This window comes from Lampetra planeri, chromosome 11 (genome assembly GCF_965212315.1).
Source record: "Lampetra planeri chromosome 11, kcLamPlan1.2.h2, whole genome shotgun sequence".
In the NCBI taxonomy this organism is placed as follows: Eukaryota; Metazoa; Chordata; class Hyperoartia; order Petromyzontiformes; family Petromyzontidae; genus Lampetra; species Lampetra planeri.
Genome location: NC_136117.1, coordinates 11,760,909 through 11,780,681, shown reverse-complemented (window position 1 = coordinate 11,780,681; position 19,773 = coordinate 11,760,909). Strand labels below are relative to the sequence as shown.

General features: G+C 48.5%; 2 protein-coding genes across 2 annotated transcripts in view; one reads left to right on the top strand and one right to left on the bottom strand.

The window, feature by feature from the left end:
* SAMTOR (S-adenosylmethionine sensor upstream of mTORC1) overlaps positions 1-4,323 on the bottom strand; it is a 36,030-nt gene extending 31,707 nt beyond the window's left edge. The window contains exon 1 of the mRNA XM_078598848.1: positions 4,102-4,323. Within this exon, the coding sequence (XP_078454974.1) occupies positions 4,102-4,291 (190 nt within the window). The 5' untranslated portion in view covers positions 4,292-4,323. The remainder of the gene's footprint in view (positions 1-4,101) is intronic.
* A 4,696-nt stretch (positions 4,324-9,019) lies between these two features.
* LOC144721420 (toxin MIT1-like) lies at positions 9,020-16,400 on the top strand. The gene is made up of 3 exons (XM_078599035.1): positions 9,020-9,094; positions 13,125-13,250; positions 16,097-16,400. Exons 1-3 carry the CDS (start codon positions 9,020-9,022, stop codon positions 16,232-16,234), a joined length of 339 nt encoding a protein of 112 aa, XP_078455161.1. The 3' UTR covers positions 16,235-16,400.
* Positions 16,401-19,773: the final 3,373 nt, after the last annotated feature.

Sequence of the window (19,773 nt, the reverse complement as noted above, 5' to 3'; positions counted from 1 at the left end):
TTTGGTTTTTTCGGTAAAGTAACGTCGGTAAAAAATTAAAATAAATTAAATCACGACGTTTCGGGCACAACACAAGCATCCTTCTTCACACCGCTTAAGTGTGTGAGACACACTGAAGCGGTTGTGCTTTCGCTAAGTTGTCCCCACCTGAAGAAGGACGCTTGTGTTGCGCCCGAAACGTCGTGATTTAATTTATTTTTATTTTTTACCTACGTGAATTTACCGAAAAAACAAAGAAAACTTCAAATCTAGAACCAGCGCATCCAGTGAAAACCTATACATATCAGGGGATAACTCAAAAGTCGAAACAGATAGATTCACATACCCACTGGCTACACGTGGAGTGTGATAAAACTGCGTGATCCACAAACCCCTGCCTCTGTAGAGCTGTATTAACAACGGTGTGAGTCACCCACAAAGCCTGGCTCAAAAACACGGATAAAAAAATTTCGTTGCAATTAGCTGTGTCTCAGGAGTGATGTGCAATGCCGATATCACAGGTTACCAAACCGTTGTCCGCCAAACAAGCAGAAAACAACAAATGCTGCTCAATATGATGCAATCACACCGAAAGTATGCCAACGTTTCCAGAAATGTCAAGAGATGCGTCACCTAAGGAATGATGCTTAGCTTTCTGTCGCAACGCTAAACTGTAAGTTGAAACAAACAAAAACGCTCTTTTGCAATTAGTTTGATCAAATTACCTCAATAATCGTTTTCTAAATGTTTGGTACTCAAGTGTCAGTTAACTCTTCAAGAAAGTTGGCTTCTTGGAATATATACTAATACTGTCCTGCATATACAGACTAATACTGCATACATGTGACACTTTACTCAACTAGATGCAAACTCATTTGGATAGCTTTGTCCCTTGCGAAGCCTGTGACTAAGTCACCTGCAATGTGCTTGATCTCATTCGATCTTAGAAGCTAAGCGTGTTTGTTCCTGAACAGTACTTGAATGGGCGACCACAATGAATAACTGGTGTTAAAGGCTGTGGGGCTACGTGGTTAATTATCAGCACAAGGAAATACAGCAAAAATCCCTTGTACTGTGTTCCTATGCTCCTGGCAATTTACAAACCCACACTGAGCAGCTTGGTGAAGTAAGGTCAAATCACTCTCACGACCAACATGGCATGGGAAGGCCCTCATTCAGCTCTGGCCTGACAAAGTACAGCAAATATTGGCCCTTAACGTACGGCATTGTAAAAAATATATATTGTGCACACAATGTACACACGATGGATACAATATTCTGGGATTAAATTTGAAGAGAGAGACTATTTGTCTACTAGGACAACCCTTTCATCAATCCACTGCTGGATGAGGGCCTCCCCATGCCCTGCAGGTCACCTGGGCTATGAGACCGTACAGTACTTTGTTAAGCCGGTCGGGATGGGTTGACGACCTAAGATGGACATTATAAATTTGAATTATTATTATATCGAGGTAGAAGTACAACAGAAAGATGATTTCATAACACTGCCACCTGCCAAGTGTTTTGTACACATACAAGAATCGATATAAACATAACGTAACATTTCGATTTAAAGCTTTCGTGACTGCAGAGATTCATCTTCTTGGTTCTTTCGGTAAAGTCACGTAGAAGGGAAAGAATAAAATAATAAAAATACAAAATAATAAAATAATTCTCACGACGTTTCGGCCACAACGCAAGCAGCCGTCCTCAGGTGAAGACCAGGTCTTTCGGGGAGACAGCGCTGTCTCTCCGACAGACCTAACGTAACATTCAATACAGACCTAACGTAACATTCAATACAGACCTAACGTAACATTCAATACAATAGTACACCATCCCGTACAATGGACTCACAATTCGGCATACATTTTGCGTACAGTATTTACACACTTTATGCAATGTTGCGAGAATACTCTCCAACACACCGTTTTGCTGAAGTTCTGTAGTAAAAATAATTGGCACGTTTTATAGACGTGACAACCTTAGTTAGGGGACGTCCATAAATGACGTCACGCGATTTTGGACGATTTTTGACCCCCCCCCTCGTCACACAGCGGCACAAAAAGTCAGACCCCCCCTCAAATATTACGTCACAAAGCTCTGCCCCCCCCCCCCCAAATAAAACATGCTTCAAATCGCTTTAAACTATTGTCATTGTAGTGCGTATTTAATGTGGCGCTGCACTTTGATGTTGTATGAGAAAATATTTATTAAAAAGTCTATTTAATTAATTAGAACGTGTTGTCTATTTATTTAAAGTTGCGCATTTTGATGTGACGTCACATTTCTCAACCGCCCCCCCCTTCGTCACACATCGTCACAAATGTCTGACCCCCCCCCCACCCCCCTAGGTGCGTGACGTCATTTATGGACGATCCCTTATCAATTGGCTGCTGCGTCGTGTGGTGGTGGGTTCACAACACATTTATATTTACGCGAACTTAACCAAAATACCGTTATTACGAATTGCACAGTATTTGCATGCACGCAATATGCAACATAATTCCTCTCCTTTACTTACCAATGCGAAAGAGCTCAATGGGTAAACTTTCATCCACCAGTATATATTTTTTATCAGAGCTGTTGATGATTGCCCATTGATATCTGTTGTGTAAGAGAGAGCCCAATAACCGCACATAGTCATCACATTTTTGTTGATAACCAAGTGGTTATTATTTTTAAAGTGTATTAGCTACAATGCGGGCAGCAGAGGGCAAAGCAATTGGTATACAAGTACTGTACTGTATTGCAATTGTCCCATACCTGCATGCCTAATGCTCCTCGTATTCTCTAATGATCTAATCCACATGAACCAGCGGGGTGAAGTATGGTCAAACATCCCCCAATGACGCACACACGTGGATTGACCAAAGCGATGTACATTTACACAGTAAATACCTGCAGGGCAGTACAGCAAATGTGGTAACTACACTTGCTGAATTGTGTAAAATGTGTCGGATATAATGATTACAGATATTTTTGGAATTTATATCTTGCAGGATGGGTCCATGTGCCTTTTGTGACCCATATTTAATTTTCTAAAGTTTAATATTGTTGAAAACCAATGGGTTTTAAAACATAAGTGCCATAAGCGTCATCTGGTCCAACACCAATGGAGACTAGGCTCTAAGAAAAGCTGTCTTGGGTGTGGACCAATCAACGTCAAGGACAGTGCCTATCATTATCAGAGTTGTTTCTTTTTGTTTGCATTTTGACTGCTTGTGTTGTGGTTATTGCAAACATGATCCCTTGTACAAAGGTGTCAGTTTTTGTTCCAGTTAAAAGGGTAAAAACCTATTACTAATGTTAGGGGAGAATTAATTGGGGGGGGGGGCACAAGACATATGGACCACCCTGTACTTTGACAGCTTCCATGATGCGTGCCTGTGTCTCTGAGTGAATGTGAAAATGCTTTTGTTCAAGTGCCGTCTACATACAACATAATTTTGTCTAATTCACTAAGGGAAGGCTTCTCCTACGACGGGGTGGGTAATTTGACCATACTTCACCATTCTGGTCAATGCTGTTTGGTGAATATTACCGATTTACCCGTTAAATTTGGATGTAAAGCTTTCGTGACTGCAGGGATTCATATTCTTGGTTCTTTCGGTAAAGTCACGTAGAAGGGATATAATAAAATAATAAAAATAAAACATAATAAAATAATAAAAATATTAAACAATAAAAATTCTCACGACGTTTCGACTGCAACACAAGCAATCATCATCAGGTGTGAAATCCAAGAAATGTTTTCATTTTTAAATGTTCTTTCTGTGGATTTCACACCCGATGATGATTACTTGTGTTGCAGTCGAAAAGTCGTGAGAATTTGTCATTGTTTGATATTTTCATTATTTCATTATTTCCCTTCTACGTGACTTCACCGAAAGAACCAAGCATATGAATACAGTAAGTACAGCCCTTAGCAAACAAGATAGCACGTCGTGTTCACCATCACACACCGCAATGTTTTATTACACCTCCCTGGGGGGGGTAGGGGAGGCCGTCTCATCCAGCAGTGGATAGAGCCGAGCAAACACAGCGAGGCCCTCGCACTCATCCGCGCTACCAAATCGAAACGCCGTCCTCCACCCGCCGTGTCGCCGCCGTCTGCCTCACCTTCCTTGAGCTTCTTCCTCAGGCGTCTGTGCACGCCCTTGACGAGTCCCGACAGCTTGTCCTGCTCCGCCTTGCCCGCGTCCCGCTCGGGCTCGCCGCCTCCTCCGCCTCGTCGACGAGGAGCGCCGTGGCGAGGCGACGAAGAGGAGGAGGCGGCGATGTCGAGCGGCAGAGACGCCGCGGCCGCCATGTCGGAGTCGACTGTGGAATTCCCACAGCGGACGCGCTCCCCCACGCCCCGCCCCTAAAAACCCCGCCCCTCAACCCCCCCCCCCACTCAACTCCCCCTTACCCCGCCCCTCAACGCCCCCCACTTAACTCTCCCTTACCCCCCCCCTCAAGTCCCCCCACCCCGCCCCTCAACCCCCCCCACCCCGCCCCTCAACCCCCCCACTCCGCACCTCAACCCCCCCACCCCGCCCCTTAACCCCCCACCCCTCAACCCCCCCACCCCACCCCTCAACCCCCCCACCCCGCCCCCCAACCCCCCCACCCCGCCCCTTAACCCCCCCACCCCTCAACCCCCCCACCCCACCCCTCAACCCCCCCACCCCGCCCCCCAACCCCCCCACCCCGCCCCTTAACCCCCCCACCCCTCAACCCCCCCACCCCGCCCCTCAACTCCCCACCCCGCCCCTCAACTCCCCCACCCCGCCCCTCAACTCCCCCACCCCGCCCCTCAATCCCCCCACCCCAGCCACCCACCACAAAGACAAAGATCCCCCGTGTAGCCTCAGGTAGCCTCTTAGGGCAAGTGCTGTTAGCGAGTAGAAGTTACCTACGAAGGCCGGCACGGCACACGAGGGGGTGGGGTGGTCAGCAAACCACGCGCGACCGCCTTTGTCTCCCCAATGGCGATGGGTTTTTTTATTTTTTTACACCGCACTCATTTGAGGCTGAGTCGACCTAGGGGAGGCGACAGTAACGGTCGGGAATCGAACTCGGGTGGCCTGTTTCGTCATACAACGCGCTCACCGTGTACCCGTGCGCCTTAACAGACTGATGGGGCAAGTGCTGTTAGCGAGCACCTATGAAGGTACACGAGGTGGTGGTGGGGTGGCCAGCACCACGCCCGGCCACCTTTGTCTCCCCTAGTGGCGATGTTTTTTTTATGAACACGCACCGCACTCGGTACTCATTTGAGGCCGAGTCGACCCAGGCGGAGGCCCAGGACCGCTTCAAGATAATCGGCACCGGTGTTGGCCGTGAACGGAAATCGATCTCCGAATCGCCTCCAACGTCCTTTGTGCACTGTGCTAATCGCTGCACCACCGCCCCCTACAACAACAACACACGCAGGGCTCGACCAATCACAATCATCCTAACGTCGCCAGTGGGGCGGGGGGGTGATTGCGCGTCACTCGACGAGAGCGCGGCGCTGATTGGCTGCGAGCCGCCTTCTCCCACGTGCCGCTCCGCGTTGTTGCGAGGCGGCGATCGGCGGCCGTCGTTGGCCGGGCGAGGGCCGCGCTGAGCCGGCTCCGGCTGGACGCACGAAGTGGTCCTGCGGCTCCAGCTCTGGGCAACGAGCAGAGTTGGATTACAACTCAATTGGAATCTCCAGTGTGGAGAAGTAATTATTAGGGGCCGTCCACAAATGACGTCACGCACCTAGGGGGGAGGGGTCAGATATTTGTGACGATGTGTAACGAGGGGGGGGGGTGAGAAGTGTGACGTCACATCAAAATGCGCAACTTTAAATAAATATGGAATTGTTATAACAACACTAATTGTTATAACAACACTCCTACAGCATCAGAGTGCAGCGCCACATTAAATACGCACTACAATGACAATAGTTTAAAGCGATTTGAAGCATGTTTTTTTGGGGGGGGGGGGGGGAAGAGCTTTGTGACGTCATATTTGAGGGGGGGGTCTGACTTTTTGTGACGCCGTGTGATGAGGGGGGGGGGGTCAAAAATCGTCCAAAATCGCGTGACGTCATTTATGGACGGCCCCTTATGCAATATAAAGGCAAGGGACCCCCCCCCCCCATTCCTCCCTCCTTATAGCCTGAACAGACTGCTGTTAGCGAGCACCTATTAAGGCCGGCAGGGTACACGAGGGGGTGGCTTGGCCAGCACCACGCCCGGCCGCCTTTGTCTCCCCCAGTTTGCGATGTTTACACACCGCACCAGGTACTCATTTGAGGCTGAGTCGGCCGAGGGGAGGCCCAGAACGGGTCGGATAAACATCACCGGTGTTGGCCGTGAGCTGGAATCAAACTTGGGTCGCCGGGTTCTGTCGAGCAGCGCGCTAACCACTGCGCCACCGCTCCGCACAATACAGTATACAACACGTGTAAGGGCTTACTTGGATTCTACGACCCAGAACACATTTCCGCACCCACCCGGCACACCACATCGACTAAGACGGTGACGAGATGTTAACTGCCTCGCCTGGTATACAGAGAAGGTCGTGGGTTCGATCCCGACCCTGACGCCTGCTGCATATTTGGAGTTTGTATGTCTCTCTCTCTCCACGTGGTCGCGTGGATTTTTCTCCGGGTCCTCCGGGTTATCCCTTCACATTTAAAAACACGAGTTTTAAAGAGTATGTGGCTGCTATACATTTCCACATGATAAACCACTTCGTTGAGCTATCATGTGGCCATGCGGTATTTTCCCCCAATTTGAGTCATTTGCGGCGTTTTTTTTTATTTGGCAAATTCGGGATCACGTGGCTGACGACACAATGGAATGGCTTCGCTCTTCTTCGAATGACGTCACGGACACGTATGACGTCCAATGTGAACCAGACGGTGCCAAGTGCGGTATACGGGGTTTTTGTTGTTTGCGGTATTAAGCCGTTCTCTAACGCGCAGTGATTGTTCCACGGGCTCTCCGTGAGAGCATCGAATGCAGTGTTTTAACATCTCACGATTTGATAACGATGGTACAATTGGAATATAAAACACATTCCTGCAGAGGGAGCTGGTAGGAACGTTGGGTTGCTCAGTCAATGGCCAGGATCAACGGCGGCGTGGTGTATTCCGCAAATATGGCCGACTGTGAGGGCGGGCACAAGCCGGCTTGAGTAGGTTAAACGTTGAGTTTTATAAGGGCACCACGGGGTGACCAGCCCCTCCCCACCCAGCCCCACCCCTCCCACCCCCCCACCCAGCCCCAGCCTCCCCACCCAGCCCCTCCCCACCCTCCCCTCCCCACCCAGCGCCACCCCTCCCATTTTTGGATACACGACGGACGGACGGACACAATAATCCCCTGTGGGCTGGTGTAACCAGGAGGTTCCTACCAGTAAAAAGCTTTACGGGGTGAGACGACAAATGGAAGACCTTTCGTGGAAGAAGAAGAACACCAATGAAGATGTCTCCTGTGCAAGTGTGAAACCCCACTTTTGTTAACGATCAATGTAACAGGACACCCACTGGCCCACAAAGTGATACTAATTTTATGGACCCAACGTGATGATAGGCTGAGCCGACCCCCCGACCTGGATTGTAAGCCGAGTTTTATTAACACCCATCATTATCACCATTAGTCGTGATCTACCCACTGGTGGATGAAGGCTTCCCCAAACCGTCGCCATCACGATTTTGCGTGCAATAATAAGCTTGCTCCTTCCTGCGCACGAGCCGATCTCTTCGCTCCATCTCCTCGGTGGATGAACTTTGTGGCGCGTTGCTTCCCAGCCCCATTCACCAACCCGCACTGGGCAGCGTGGTGAAGTATGACACACAACCCTCCTCCCCCCCCTCCGCATGACACCAAAACGGATTGAAGAGGGCTCTCAAACAGGCGGTGCATTAATACTCTTAGTTCTTTCGGTAAAGTCACGTAGGTAAAAAATGAAATTAAAATTAATAAAAAATAAAATAAAAATCACGACGTTTCGGAGGCAACACAAGTCTCCGTCATCAGGTGGGACCGTCACAGCCAAATTTGCTGTATCAAGTGGTGATGCATCAAGTGGTGATGCAGCAAATCTGGCTGTGACGGTCCCACCTGATGACGGAGACTTGTGTTGCCTCCGAAACGTCGTGATTTTTATTTTATTTTTATTAATTTTTATTTCATTTTTTACCTACGTGACTTTACCGAAAGAACTAAGAGTATGAAACCTTGCAGTCACGAAAGCTTCAAATCTAGAATTAGGCGGTACATTGACAAAGGTGGCGAGATGTTAACTTCCTCGCCTGAGATACAGGATGTCGTGGGTTCGATCCCGACCCTGATGCCTGTTGTGTATTTGTAGTTTGAATGTTCTCCCCGTGATCGCGTGGATTTTTATCCGGGTCCTCCGGTTTTTCCTTCCACATTGAAAAATGCGCGTGTGGAGCATTTGGCTGCTGCCGTACATTTCCACATGATAAGCCACTTCGTTGAGCTATCATTTGTGGCCAAGAGCTATAGAGCTCAGTGGGCTTACCTGGTTAAAAATGTAGTGTTTTAAAAACGGTTGTGCTTCTTCACATGTGTTGTTGTTGTGAGTGATGCTGCCAGCAGCAACAGCATCACCAAATAATTAGCTTTCATTGTTACTGCGCTTGCTGTATCGTTATTATGTTTCTTGAGCAGTGAGACACAGAGGGTCAGCAAGCACGCAAGTAGCCCGTGTAGCGAGCAGTGGTGATGCATTATTCATACACACGGCGGGTGTCATCCCTATTGGAGACTTGAGATGAAAGCGGCGTGGGAGGGCATCCACTCATTTGCTCATTGCATTGCGCCGTGGTGGTGATGATGATGATGATAACATATAAGAGGTGAGTTTTTGGAAGGAGGTAAAAATTGTCTGCCCGGTGTCTTGGGGAGAAAGAGAGAGAGAGAGAGCGTGCGTGCGTGCATCAGTAAATTACCAGGGTACAATTATACAGTATATATAGATTGTACGTGTACTGTAATCTATTAAGACACACAATTTTCCTTCTCAAGGATCAAGCGGTTGTTTTGCAACAATGAAAGTTACGCTCATCTTTGTGTCCCTGTTATGCACCCTCTGCTTTCTGACTGACGGCGCTGTCATCACTGGGGTAAGTTTCTTACTCTTGCTCTTCATGACAACCACACGTGCTTGTTGCATGCGGCAGTGGGGGAGCGGTGGCGACCCGAGTTCCATTTCCCGCACGCGGTCAAAATCGGTAACGAATGTCTGAACTGGCCCCTGGTCTCTCCTAGGTCGACTCAGCCTTAAATGCGTACCTGAACCGCATCAGGCCACGGGGAGTGATGCTGGCCATCCAACCCCCTTTCGTGTGCTTCATAGGTGCTCGCTAACAGCACTTGCCCCCACTGTCTGTTAAAGGGTATGTGGTAGATCTATGACTTTGTTTGCATTGAGTATTCACTTCAATGTGCGTGCATGTAACTCCACCATCTGAAATATCAAACCCTTTAAATATGCAGCTGCTGCACTGATTCTCGCTGGAACATTTGCACTCTCTTACAACAACGTCTAAATAATTTAGAACCAAAGGATAGATTTTTGTTTTCTACCACAAACAACAACTTGGTTTTCTCTTTATCCACCGGCCACCGGAATTGTTGCATCCACCTTGGTGCGTGCAACCGCATTGATTGTGGCGATGTAATTTAGTTTATAAATACAGTGAGGCCTCGAATAACGCCGGTAAATACATTCCTTGTAAAGCACGCTGCCGCCACGCTACTGCATCATTCCACGTTCTGTATCGCTCCGCTCAGACGCGCAGCTCAACACAAGTAGTTCGTTGTCCAGCGCTCAGAAACCGCGTTATAATGGTACGCGTCCCGCGTTATAACGGGGTGCGTTCCAACGGGCGCGTTCCTCGTTGTAACGACCGCGTTCTGCGTTGTGCGAAAATGTCCCCTAATGGAAGAACCGCGTTATAGCGAAAACACGCCGTTTGAAACACGCGTTAATCGAGGACTTACCATACCCACAAGTCGTAGATTTAAATAGTCCAGTATTTTAAAAGAGAGACACTCTTTTAATCACTGTAACCTTTAGACTGAAGCTAGCTCCTTTGTCACTATCAACACAGAGGGACCCGCAGTGGTCATAGTTCATTCTGGAAGTGTTTGCAAAGAAATTATCATCAATCTTATCTGCGTTCACATATCACTCGCCAATGTTAGCCGTGGGCCAGTAACCAAACTCGGGTCCCTGGGTTCATGGCGCAGTGCGCCACCCGTTCACCAATCCACCACCGCTGAGTAGCCTTGCGAAAGTATGGTGAAACAACCCCTCCGTGAAGCGACACGGAGCCGACAGGCCTTCTTCGTCCAGCAGTGGATTGACAAAGACGCTGGAACGTTATGATTATTATGATCTGGTCTATACCTAATTCAAGCGCTCGTGATCCTTATGTGCTCTTCACCATTTACAATGTTGCGTGTTGAGAGTTAAGCTTAGTTTTCGATTTAAAGCTTTCGTGACTGCAGGGATTCATCTTCTTGGTTCTTTCGGTAAAGTCACGTAGAATGGAGATAATAATAATTTTTAATAATTATAAGAATTATTTTTAATAATTATTTTTAATTATTTATAATAATTATTATTTTATTTTCTTGGTTCTTTCGGTAAAGTCACGTACCAAGAAGATGAATCCCTGCAGTCACGAAAGCTTTAAATCGAAATTTATTATTTTATTATTTCCATTCTACGTGACTTTACCGAAAGAACCAAGAAGAGTTCAGCTTAGGTTTAGAGAATGCTGCATCATGCACAGTGCTTCACAACTACGGAACAATTTCGCCTCTCTTCTTCCATCCGATGACTACTCACTCGCAATTAGGTTCCCGCAATAGCCTCGATTCATCGTTTGGAAAATCTAAACGTGTGTTTTTTGTATAATTGCATTCGAACTCAATTAGTCCTCATCTTGTTTAGATTGCCGATTTGTGAAAATATAATTATCATTAAATTTTGCATTATATCACGTACAATGTTAAGTGTTTATTGTTGAAATTTAAATGTTTTGCAACTGCTGTGTTGCCTGCTTTATTTTAGTGGAATTTATAACCAAGTCTCCCAAGTTTCAATGGCTCTCACCTGGTCATTCATGAAGGAGTCTTGCCTGTTACCTGTCTGCGTACTCTAGCTTCTGGATACACTAGTTGTGGGCTTCTCGGTGTGTCTTTGGCTGCTGAATGCACTCGATGTTTTGGCGGCTGGGTATGCCACGTGTCAGAGATAACCGTGTGTCGCGTGCACTGTTGCTGGATGTAACGAGTACTGTGTACAAAATATGTTCAGTATTCATAATCAACGTTTTTGGGTTTAGATCGCGTTATTTATAAATGTGTCGTAACCCTCCACCACCCGACACGGCCAATCAGTAAAAATGTGTCACGTTGACAAAAGACAAATAGTTCACTGCTTTAGCCCACCGGTGTGTTGAAGCCACAACATTTACAATTTGAGTACGACGTTTCGCTGGTAATTGCATCCAGCATCATCGGGCAATTCGCCAGAATGGTGAGGCTCTGCTGTGTCTCCCGTTCTTATATAGAGCAGCAGCAGGGTGACGTCATCATTAACTCATTAACTATGTTCAGTATATTACGTGTTGGCTTTTCTGAGAATTGCGTGTCCTCTATGTCACCGGCTGGCTGTACAGGTGTACTTGGTGTACGATTTCTGGGTGCTCGGTGTGCAGTGTGTTGCCCGCTGACAATGCTGGGTGTACTGGCTGCTATGTGGTGTCAGTGTATTGGGTGCGTTACGCATTGAACGTTGGCTGCTGGGTATATTATCAGCTGCTGAGTGTGCCGAGTGTGCCGTGTTAGATGTTGGTGAGTATGTCATCTGCTCGGTGTTACTCTGTGTTGGCAGCTGGGTACGCTAGGTGCAGGGCGCTGGGTCTGCTTTGCGTTGGCTGCTGTGTGTGCGGGTACACTGGGTGTCAGATGTGTTAAATGCTAAATACTGGGTGTGCTGGGTACAGATGTATATACACTGGAGGAGCTGTGATGGGTCGTTGTGTATTGTATGAGAAATCATCTGTTGTCTGCTGGGTGTACTATCTGCTGGGTGTGCAGGTCGACTCAGCCTTAAATCAGTACCTTGTGCCGTGTGTAAAAACATCGCTACTTGGGAGACGAAAACGGCCGGGCGTGGTGCTGGCCACCCACCCCCTCGTGTGCCATTCCGGCCCCTTCATAGGTGCTACTCGCTAACAGCACTTTCCCTAACAGTCTGTTAAGGCTACACACGAGCCTGGGCGGGGGGAATATTTGTCTTTGGGTGTGTGCAGTGCTGTGGGGTTGGCTGGCCTGGGTGGCGAGATGTTAACTCCCTCGCTTGATTTACAGGAGGTTGAGGGTTCTATCCCGACCATGACACCTGCGGTATATTTGGAGTTTGCGTGGCTCTCTCCCCGTGCCCGTGTGGATTTTTCTCCGGGTCTTCCCTCCACATTTAGAAACATGCATTTCGAGTATTTGGCTGCGATAAACATCCACACGATAAGCCACTTCGTTGAGCTTTCATTTGTTTCTGAAAACGAGCTATATAACCCAGTGGGCCTTACTTGGTAAAATTTAAAATATACAGTATATAGTTTAGTAGACTGTACATTATAGGTCCTACTCGCTAATGGCACTTGCTCCAACAGTCTGTTACGACCTTTCGGTGGGTGATCTTTGTCTTTGGATGTGTGCAATGCTGTGGGGCTGGCTGGCGGGGCTGGTGGTTTAGGGGCCATCCACTTAGTCCGTGCGCATGGAGGGGGAAGGGGAGGGGGTTAACCCAAACGCGTAGCTTGCGTATGGGGGGGGGGGGGTCTACTGACAATAGGAAACGGGGGGGGGAGGGTGAAGCCTCGATAATAATGTGTCTCCATTGGCCTTCAAATGAGTTAGATAGTCCGGAGGTGGACTATCTGTTTGCTTAAACACGTTCATATTATTAACCCTTGATCGTTTCTGCGTGGATTAAATATAGGCCGTTCTATAGGATTCGGGGGGGGGGGGGTGCGTCAAGCGTACGTACACAGATGGGAGTGGGGGGGGTGTCTTCGTACTTGAATGTATGACCCCTTACGCTACGCGCTGCGTGCCTGCTGTGTGTGTGTGGTGCAGGCGTGCGAGAGAGACTCTCAGTGCCCCGCTGACACGTGCTGTGCAACGAGCCTGTGGCTGTGGGGACTTCGCGTGTGCACGCCGCTGGGGGGCAGGCAGGACCTGTGCCACCCGTACAGCCACAAGGTGACGATACCCCCCATCCACCGCCACCCACCGCCACCCACCCATCACTGCTCTGGCTAGCTCCGCCACGTATTCGCACTCATTTTCATTTTGTTCCGGCCCTCCGCACTGCCGATGCACCTTGTGAAAGACCACCGCATCTACTGCGCAAACCGTGGCAGATGCGGATACCCCGATGCACAAGTGGCAAATTAAGTGCGCGACTGTGGTCATCCAGAACAGAGCGTACAACGTATAACGACGCAATGTCCGAACCGCAAATACGAAGGGGACATCAACAGCGATGCACTCCGCTGCTCCTGACGCGGTTGTCTGGCTTGACCACCTCGATGTGAAATTGTACGTTGTTGTTGTGCATCTTCTACATCAGCCATACGAAAGACTACCATCATAAACATCATCATCATTGTCATACACAAACATCTCCCAAATAGTATTTTTTATAGACTTTTGGGGCAAGTGCTGTTAGCGAGCACCTATTAAGGCCGGGCACGGAACACGATGATGTAGGTGCCCTATAACCGGCTACCCCACGCCCAGATTGCCATTATAATCATCATCACCATAAAATCACTGTCATTATTACGACCGCTATGGGATGCAATTAGCATGAATGACGCGAAATAAAAAGAAAGTATTATATAGTTTTTATCATTACTGCCACATTTTCTCGACAAATATACAAATGTATACGGGGGCCTAAGCCTTCAGAAAGGAACGGAGGGGGGACGGGGGGAGGGGCTTGGCCCCCTAAAGCCCCCCGCCCGCCATCCCCCCAAAGCTGTGGGATTGCCCGCATGCACAGCTCAGTGTTGAAAAGCAATTCTAACACTTTCTGTAAGTGACGAGGCACTCATCAGACAGGAGAGCGACAGGGTAATCGTGCACACAGGCGGTGGTTTCCAGACCATTGCCTCGCCTCGGTCCTCCCGTCATCCCGAGCATGTCACAGCAGTCGGCAGTGATGGATATACTTGCACTGATGATTCCTAAACAAGGGTGAAACCAGTGGAGTCGCCTCATTACTTCCCCCCCCCCCCCCCCCCGTGTAGCCCCCAAACTCTGGAACTCTCCCTCCTCCGAGATGTCTTGCGAGACATTTTTGTTTAAAAGCTCATCTTCAAATTTGTTTAAAATGTTATCAAATTCGGCTAAATGGGTAATTATTTTTGTTGTCCGCGTCTTAGTTTTTCGTTTCACGAGTTCTTTTTCATGCCGAGTGCCTGTTTCTTTCCCGAACAGTGCTTTGAGATCCGCAATGCAAGGCGATTCATGTATCTAACATCATTGCCCTGCGCTGTCAAAATGGGAACACTTTTGTTGTTGTTACTATTTGCGGTCTAAATGTATATGCGGCTTGATGATATCATATGCCACACCAGGCATGATCATATTTTCGGCTGTAAATAAACTATCTGTTGTGGTGTCGTATTATATCTACTTGCACTGCTTAGCTCCTGATCATATTGACATCGACATGAATAGAATTGCATCATTAAGCAGGACCCTCTTAAAAAGAGTTAAGACTCAATGACTATTTCCTGGGTTAAATAAAGGTCATTATTATTTATATTTGCTGCATTGTCCATTATACTTTCAAGATCATGGCTCTGCAAAAAAAATGTTGCACTTTTCTCAGCCAATTACCCATGTCATATTTCAACTAGAATTTTTCTAAATCACATATTCATGCGATGAAGTTAACATATGAAATACATTATGAGCACAAATTGCTAAATTCTAACAGCTTTCGTCATTAAACACCATCTTGTAATAGGGAAAAAAAACTCCACATGTAAGGCAGGGTTAATGATGAGGGTCGGGTTTTTTCATTTTCTTTTTACAGCACTGCTAACGCGGCTTTCCTGATTTTTTTTTTATTTAAATTCTAGCGTTAATTAGAGCATTCATATATACAATATTGCTTAACACAGCTCGTTCCAGCTCAGGCAAATTTGTCTGATATAAAAAAAAAGTTTCCCTGTCAACAACCACAGGGCCTCATGAAAGGGGTTAGGTGTTCGCAAAGACCTGGAAGCCTTTTCCACGCGAACGCCTGTTGATAATTTCACGTGGGATGCGATGATGAGAGTTTTATCTTGATTTCATTTTAAGAACGTCAAGTATCCCTTGCCCCTGAAAGTACTGCAAACAGATACGATCAATTTAACACTCACCCTTTCACGACCAATATTATTCATACGTGTTTTTTGGTTAGATCACGTAAATATAAATGTGTCGTCATCCCACCACCATCCGACACAGCCAATTAGTAAGGTTTGTCACGTGAACAAAAACTCTAGCAAATCGCCTGATGAAGCTGGTTGTAATCGCCAGCGATAAAGTCGTACTCAAATTGTAATTGTTACAGGTTCACACCGATGTGCTGAAGTAGTGACTAACTGTCACGTTTCATATTTACGCGATCTAATCCAAAAATCCTTTCCCATGAATATTATGTCAAATAAACTCAAGTTCACTTTACCGGTCAATCTGGGAGATCGACGTATTACGTGTGTACGTTGAACTTCTTTCGCACCGCACGTAGCCATCCGTGCTGATCGGAGGTGCGGGCGAGCCGGGGGGGGGGGGGTGTGTAAGGACAACAACAATAACAACGACGAAATAAAACACCAAAAATCAGACGCGTCGAAATTTGGTGAATTCTCACGACGAGACACCCCCGGGGCTGAAACCACGCGAGCCTGTGCCACGCCACGAGAGGCGCGCACACTCACACACACCGCGCGAAATGTGTGTCGCCTCTCCTCCACAGAGTTGGGTGACCTGACGATGTTGTTGCCGCTGCTGCAACTTTACGACGTCGCTTTCCGTGAGCGTCGCAGGTGCCATATTGGGGCCGACGCCGGCACCACGTGTGCCCCTGCCTGCCGAGCCTCGCGTGCGTCCGCTCTCCGCCGGTGACCGGCCGCTACCGCTGCTCCTCCAGCTTCAGCATCATCGAGGGCCTCATCTACAACTGACGAAGCGTCGACCGGGGCGCGACTTGGCGGACAGCGGCTTGCGCAGCGCACGAAACGGCCACAGGGCACTTCGCTATGACCGCCATCGCCAGCCATCGCCTCTCCGACGGCTGATCATGAATCACTCAACTCCATATATTACTTTTCGATTTAAAGCTTTCGTGACTGCAGGAATTCATCTTCTTGGTTCTTTCGGTAAAGTCACGTAGAAGGGAAATGATAAAATAAATAAAATAAAACATTATAAAATAATCCTCACGACGTTTCGGCCACAACGCAAGCAGCCGTTCTCAGGTGAAGAACAGGTCTGTCGGAAAGACAGCGTCTGAATGACGCATCTACGGCGCAGTTTGTCAATCCACCGCTGGATGAGAGCCCCCCTTCTTTCGCACCGCGCGTAGCCAAGCGTGCTACTCGGAGGTGCGGGGGTTTGGACAACACTGAACACACAGAAAAGCAGTTCAGTGGTCCATACTTCACCATCGATGGTCAGCGGAGGGTTTGGCGAAGGAGGGGGGGGAGGACAGAGGAGCACATATAGCACGACACACAAAATGTATGTTTACTTCTCTGCCCTCTGCTGCCCACAACATAAACCCCTGCAGCCTATAACACAGGTTGCGCGTGGCGGTCGCCCATCCAAGGCACTGTATCGTGGCTCAAAAGACCTGCTGAGCTTGTAAGAACTGATGAGATCAGGTGCATTGTGAGTGATTTAATCATGCGCCCTCCAAATGTTCAATATTTATGAAGCCCTGTATGAGCAAAGCAGGCCACACTGGCTCATTAGGCGACTAAGCAATGAACGGAGTCGGTTCAAGGGTCAGGTCACGTGCAGTTCAGTCACCTGTCGAGTCCATTCAGGTTCATAGTCAAGTGGTGAATTGGAAACTAAAATATAAAGCCATTTGAAGCCTCTATTGTTAACCCTGGTCTATATGTACATTTATTTATATGCACAGTGCGTTTGCGTGTATGTCGTAATCGTGGAGCGAATTATATAAGCCGTGCCGCTGCTTTCCGACGTCGAGTATTTGCTGTCAGTGGCGTGCTTGTCAGTCCGCGAGTACGATCACCTCCAAGGCGTCATCGCCTGTCAAAAGGCGTTGATGCCATCGCACCTCAACGCCAACTCTCCCCGACCCTTCCGCCTGATGCCGCAGCCGCTACCCCAGTGGCGACCTTCGAGATCAGGCCTCTCGCAGTCTCCCACCGCCTGCTCTTAGGTGTCCCCCTCCCCCCCCCCTCGGTCGCCGGACTCACGGAGGCCACTCCGATGCTACGGCAGTCTCTGTGTCGGCTCTCCTCGATCCTGGACATGTCCCACCCAGCACAACCTTTGTGTTGTTGTTGTTGCTTAATGCTATCGAAACGCTTACCTCCGATGTTGTCATTAGGGACTTTCCCCATTGCTTACCGCAGTATAACAGTAAACAATAATGGGGCGCCACGGTGGCGAAATGTTGACTACCTCGCCCGGTATACAGGAGGTCGTGGGTTCTATCCCGACCCTGACTACGCTTGTTGTATATTTGGAGACTGCGTGTCTCTCTCCACGTGCCGGCGTGGTTTTTTTCTCCGGATCCTCCGGGTTTTCTCTACACATTTAGAAACGTGCGTTTAGAGTATTTGGCTGCTATACATTTCCACGTGATAAGCCACTTCGTTGAGCTATCATTTGTGGCCAGGTCGCTACTGAAAAAAAGCTGTATAGCGCAGTGGGCCTTACCTGGTAAAATTAAAATAAAAAATTAGTTGATACTGTGGTTTAGTAAATGCAGGAAGGAACTACATACACGTTGTATCTGAATATTCAGACATGGGTCACCCCAAACAATAAAACGCGTCTACAGTAGGCACAAGTACAGCCTTTAAAAAAGAAAATCAATCCACTGCTGAATGAGGGTCTCTGCACACCGTGAGGGTTGTTTGACCATACTTCACCACTTTGGTCAGTGCGGCTACCCGAGTTCAATTCCCACTCACGGCCACCAACACCAGTGACGATTATCCAAAGCAGCCCTGGGCTTCTCCCTTGGTCGACGCAGCCTCAAACGAGTAAGCTGGTGTGGTGTCTGAACGTCGCCACTGGGGAGACAAAGGCGGCAGGGGCGAGGTGGTGACCACGCCACCCCCTCGCGTGCCGTGTCGGCCTTCATAGGTGCTTCTCGCTCACGGAACTTGCCCCAACAGTCTGCTAAGGCTATACGGGAGATCTTTGTCCTTGGAGCACAGGACAGTACAAGAATCGCACTGCCCTCTGCTGACGACCGCGTGGCATCGCAGCCGACTTTTGAGTAACCCATCCGGGCCCTATCCAACCTCAACTCTGCTTATCTTAACCTGCCCTCCGAGCAAAGAATCATTCAAAATCTTGCCACTTATATACCATGAGCACAGCAGTAAATAAAGGTTTCCTTGAACCCATTTAATGGCACCATTGGAACCTCATTTGCCAGTATTTTGCTAATGGCAAATGAGGTTCCAATGGTGTAAATGCTTGCCCCGAGCTCTCATACTCTGATGGTGCATTGTCTTTGAGTTGTGCGCCTTTTGGCGTCATCTGGTCCAACACCATGTGAGACTAGGCTCGAAAAAAAGCTGTCTCGGGTGTGGACCAATCAATTTCAAGGACAGTGCATACATTGTCAGAGTTATGTTTTTTTTTGCATTCCGACTGCAGGTATTGTGGTCAATGCAAACATGCCTCCTTGTAAAAAATGTGTCAGTTTTGTTGCCAGATAAAAGGGTAAAAAAACAATTATCAGCCCATTTAATGGGTTGAAGGGAACTTGCATGTATGACTGATGTGCTTGTAAATAAAACTATTACTGGAGGCACGCGACCTCCTGGCATGGTTTCGTTTTGCAGCAACGACGACGACAAACAAACAAAACAACAAATCTCACGCGTGCCGGAAATATTGAATGTGTGCAAATTATACACCGAGAAACTCGCATCTGCATGCTGCGCGCAGCCTCAGGCAAGGACACGCGTGGACGTGAATGCAGCCTCCTTGCGTCTGGAACGCAACAAAGACAAAGGTCCCCCCCCCCAGTGTAGACTCAACAGACTATTGGGGCAAGTGCTGTGAGCGAGCAGCTATAGAGGCCGGAGCGACACACGAGGGGATGGGTGGCCGGCAACCACGCCCGACCGCATTTGCCTCAACCAGTGGCGATGTCTACACACCGCACCAGGTATAGTTACTTGAGGTCGAGTCGACGTAGGGGAGGTCCAGGACCGGTTCAGATAATCGTCACGGGTGCTGGTCATATTCGGAAATCGAACTCGGGTCGCCAGGTTCGTAGGGCAGTGCGCTAACCACTACGCCAAATGCACACCCTCATCTCCCCAAATATCCCCCATATAACCCTTAACAGGCTTAGGGCAAGTGCGGTTAGCGGGCACCTATGAAGGCTGGCACGGTACACGAGGCGGTGGGTGACCAACACCACGCCCGACCGCCTTTGTCTCAACCAGCGGCGATGTTTACACACCGCACCAGGTACTCATTTGGGGCTGAGTCGACCTAGGGG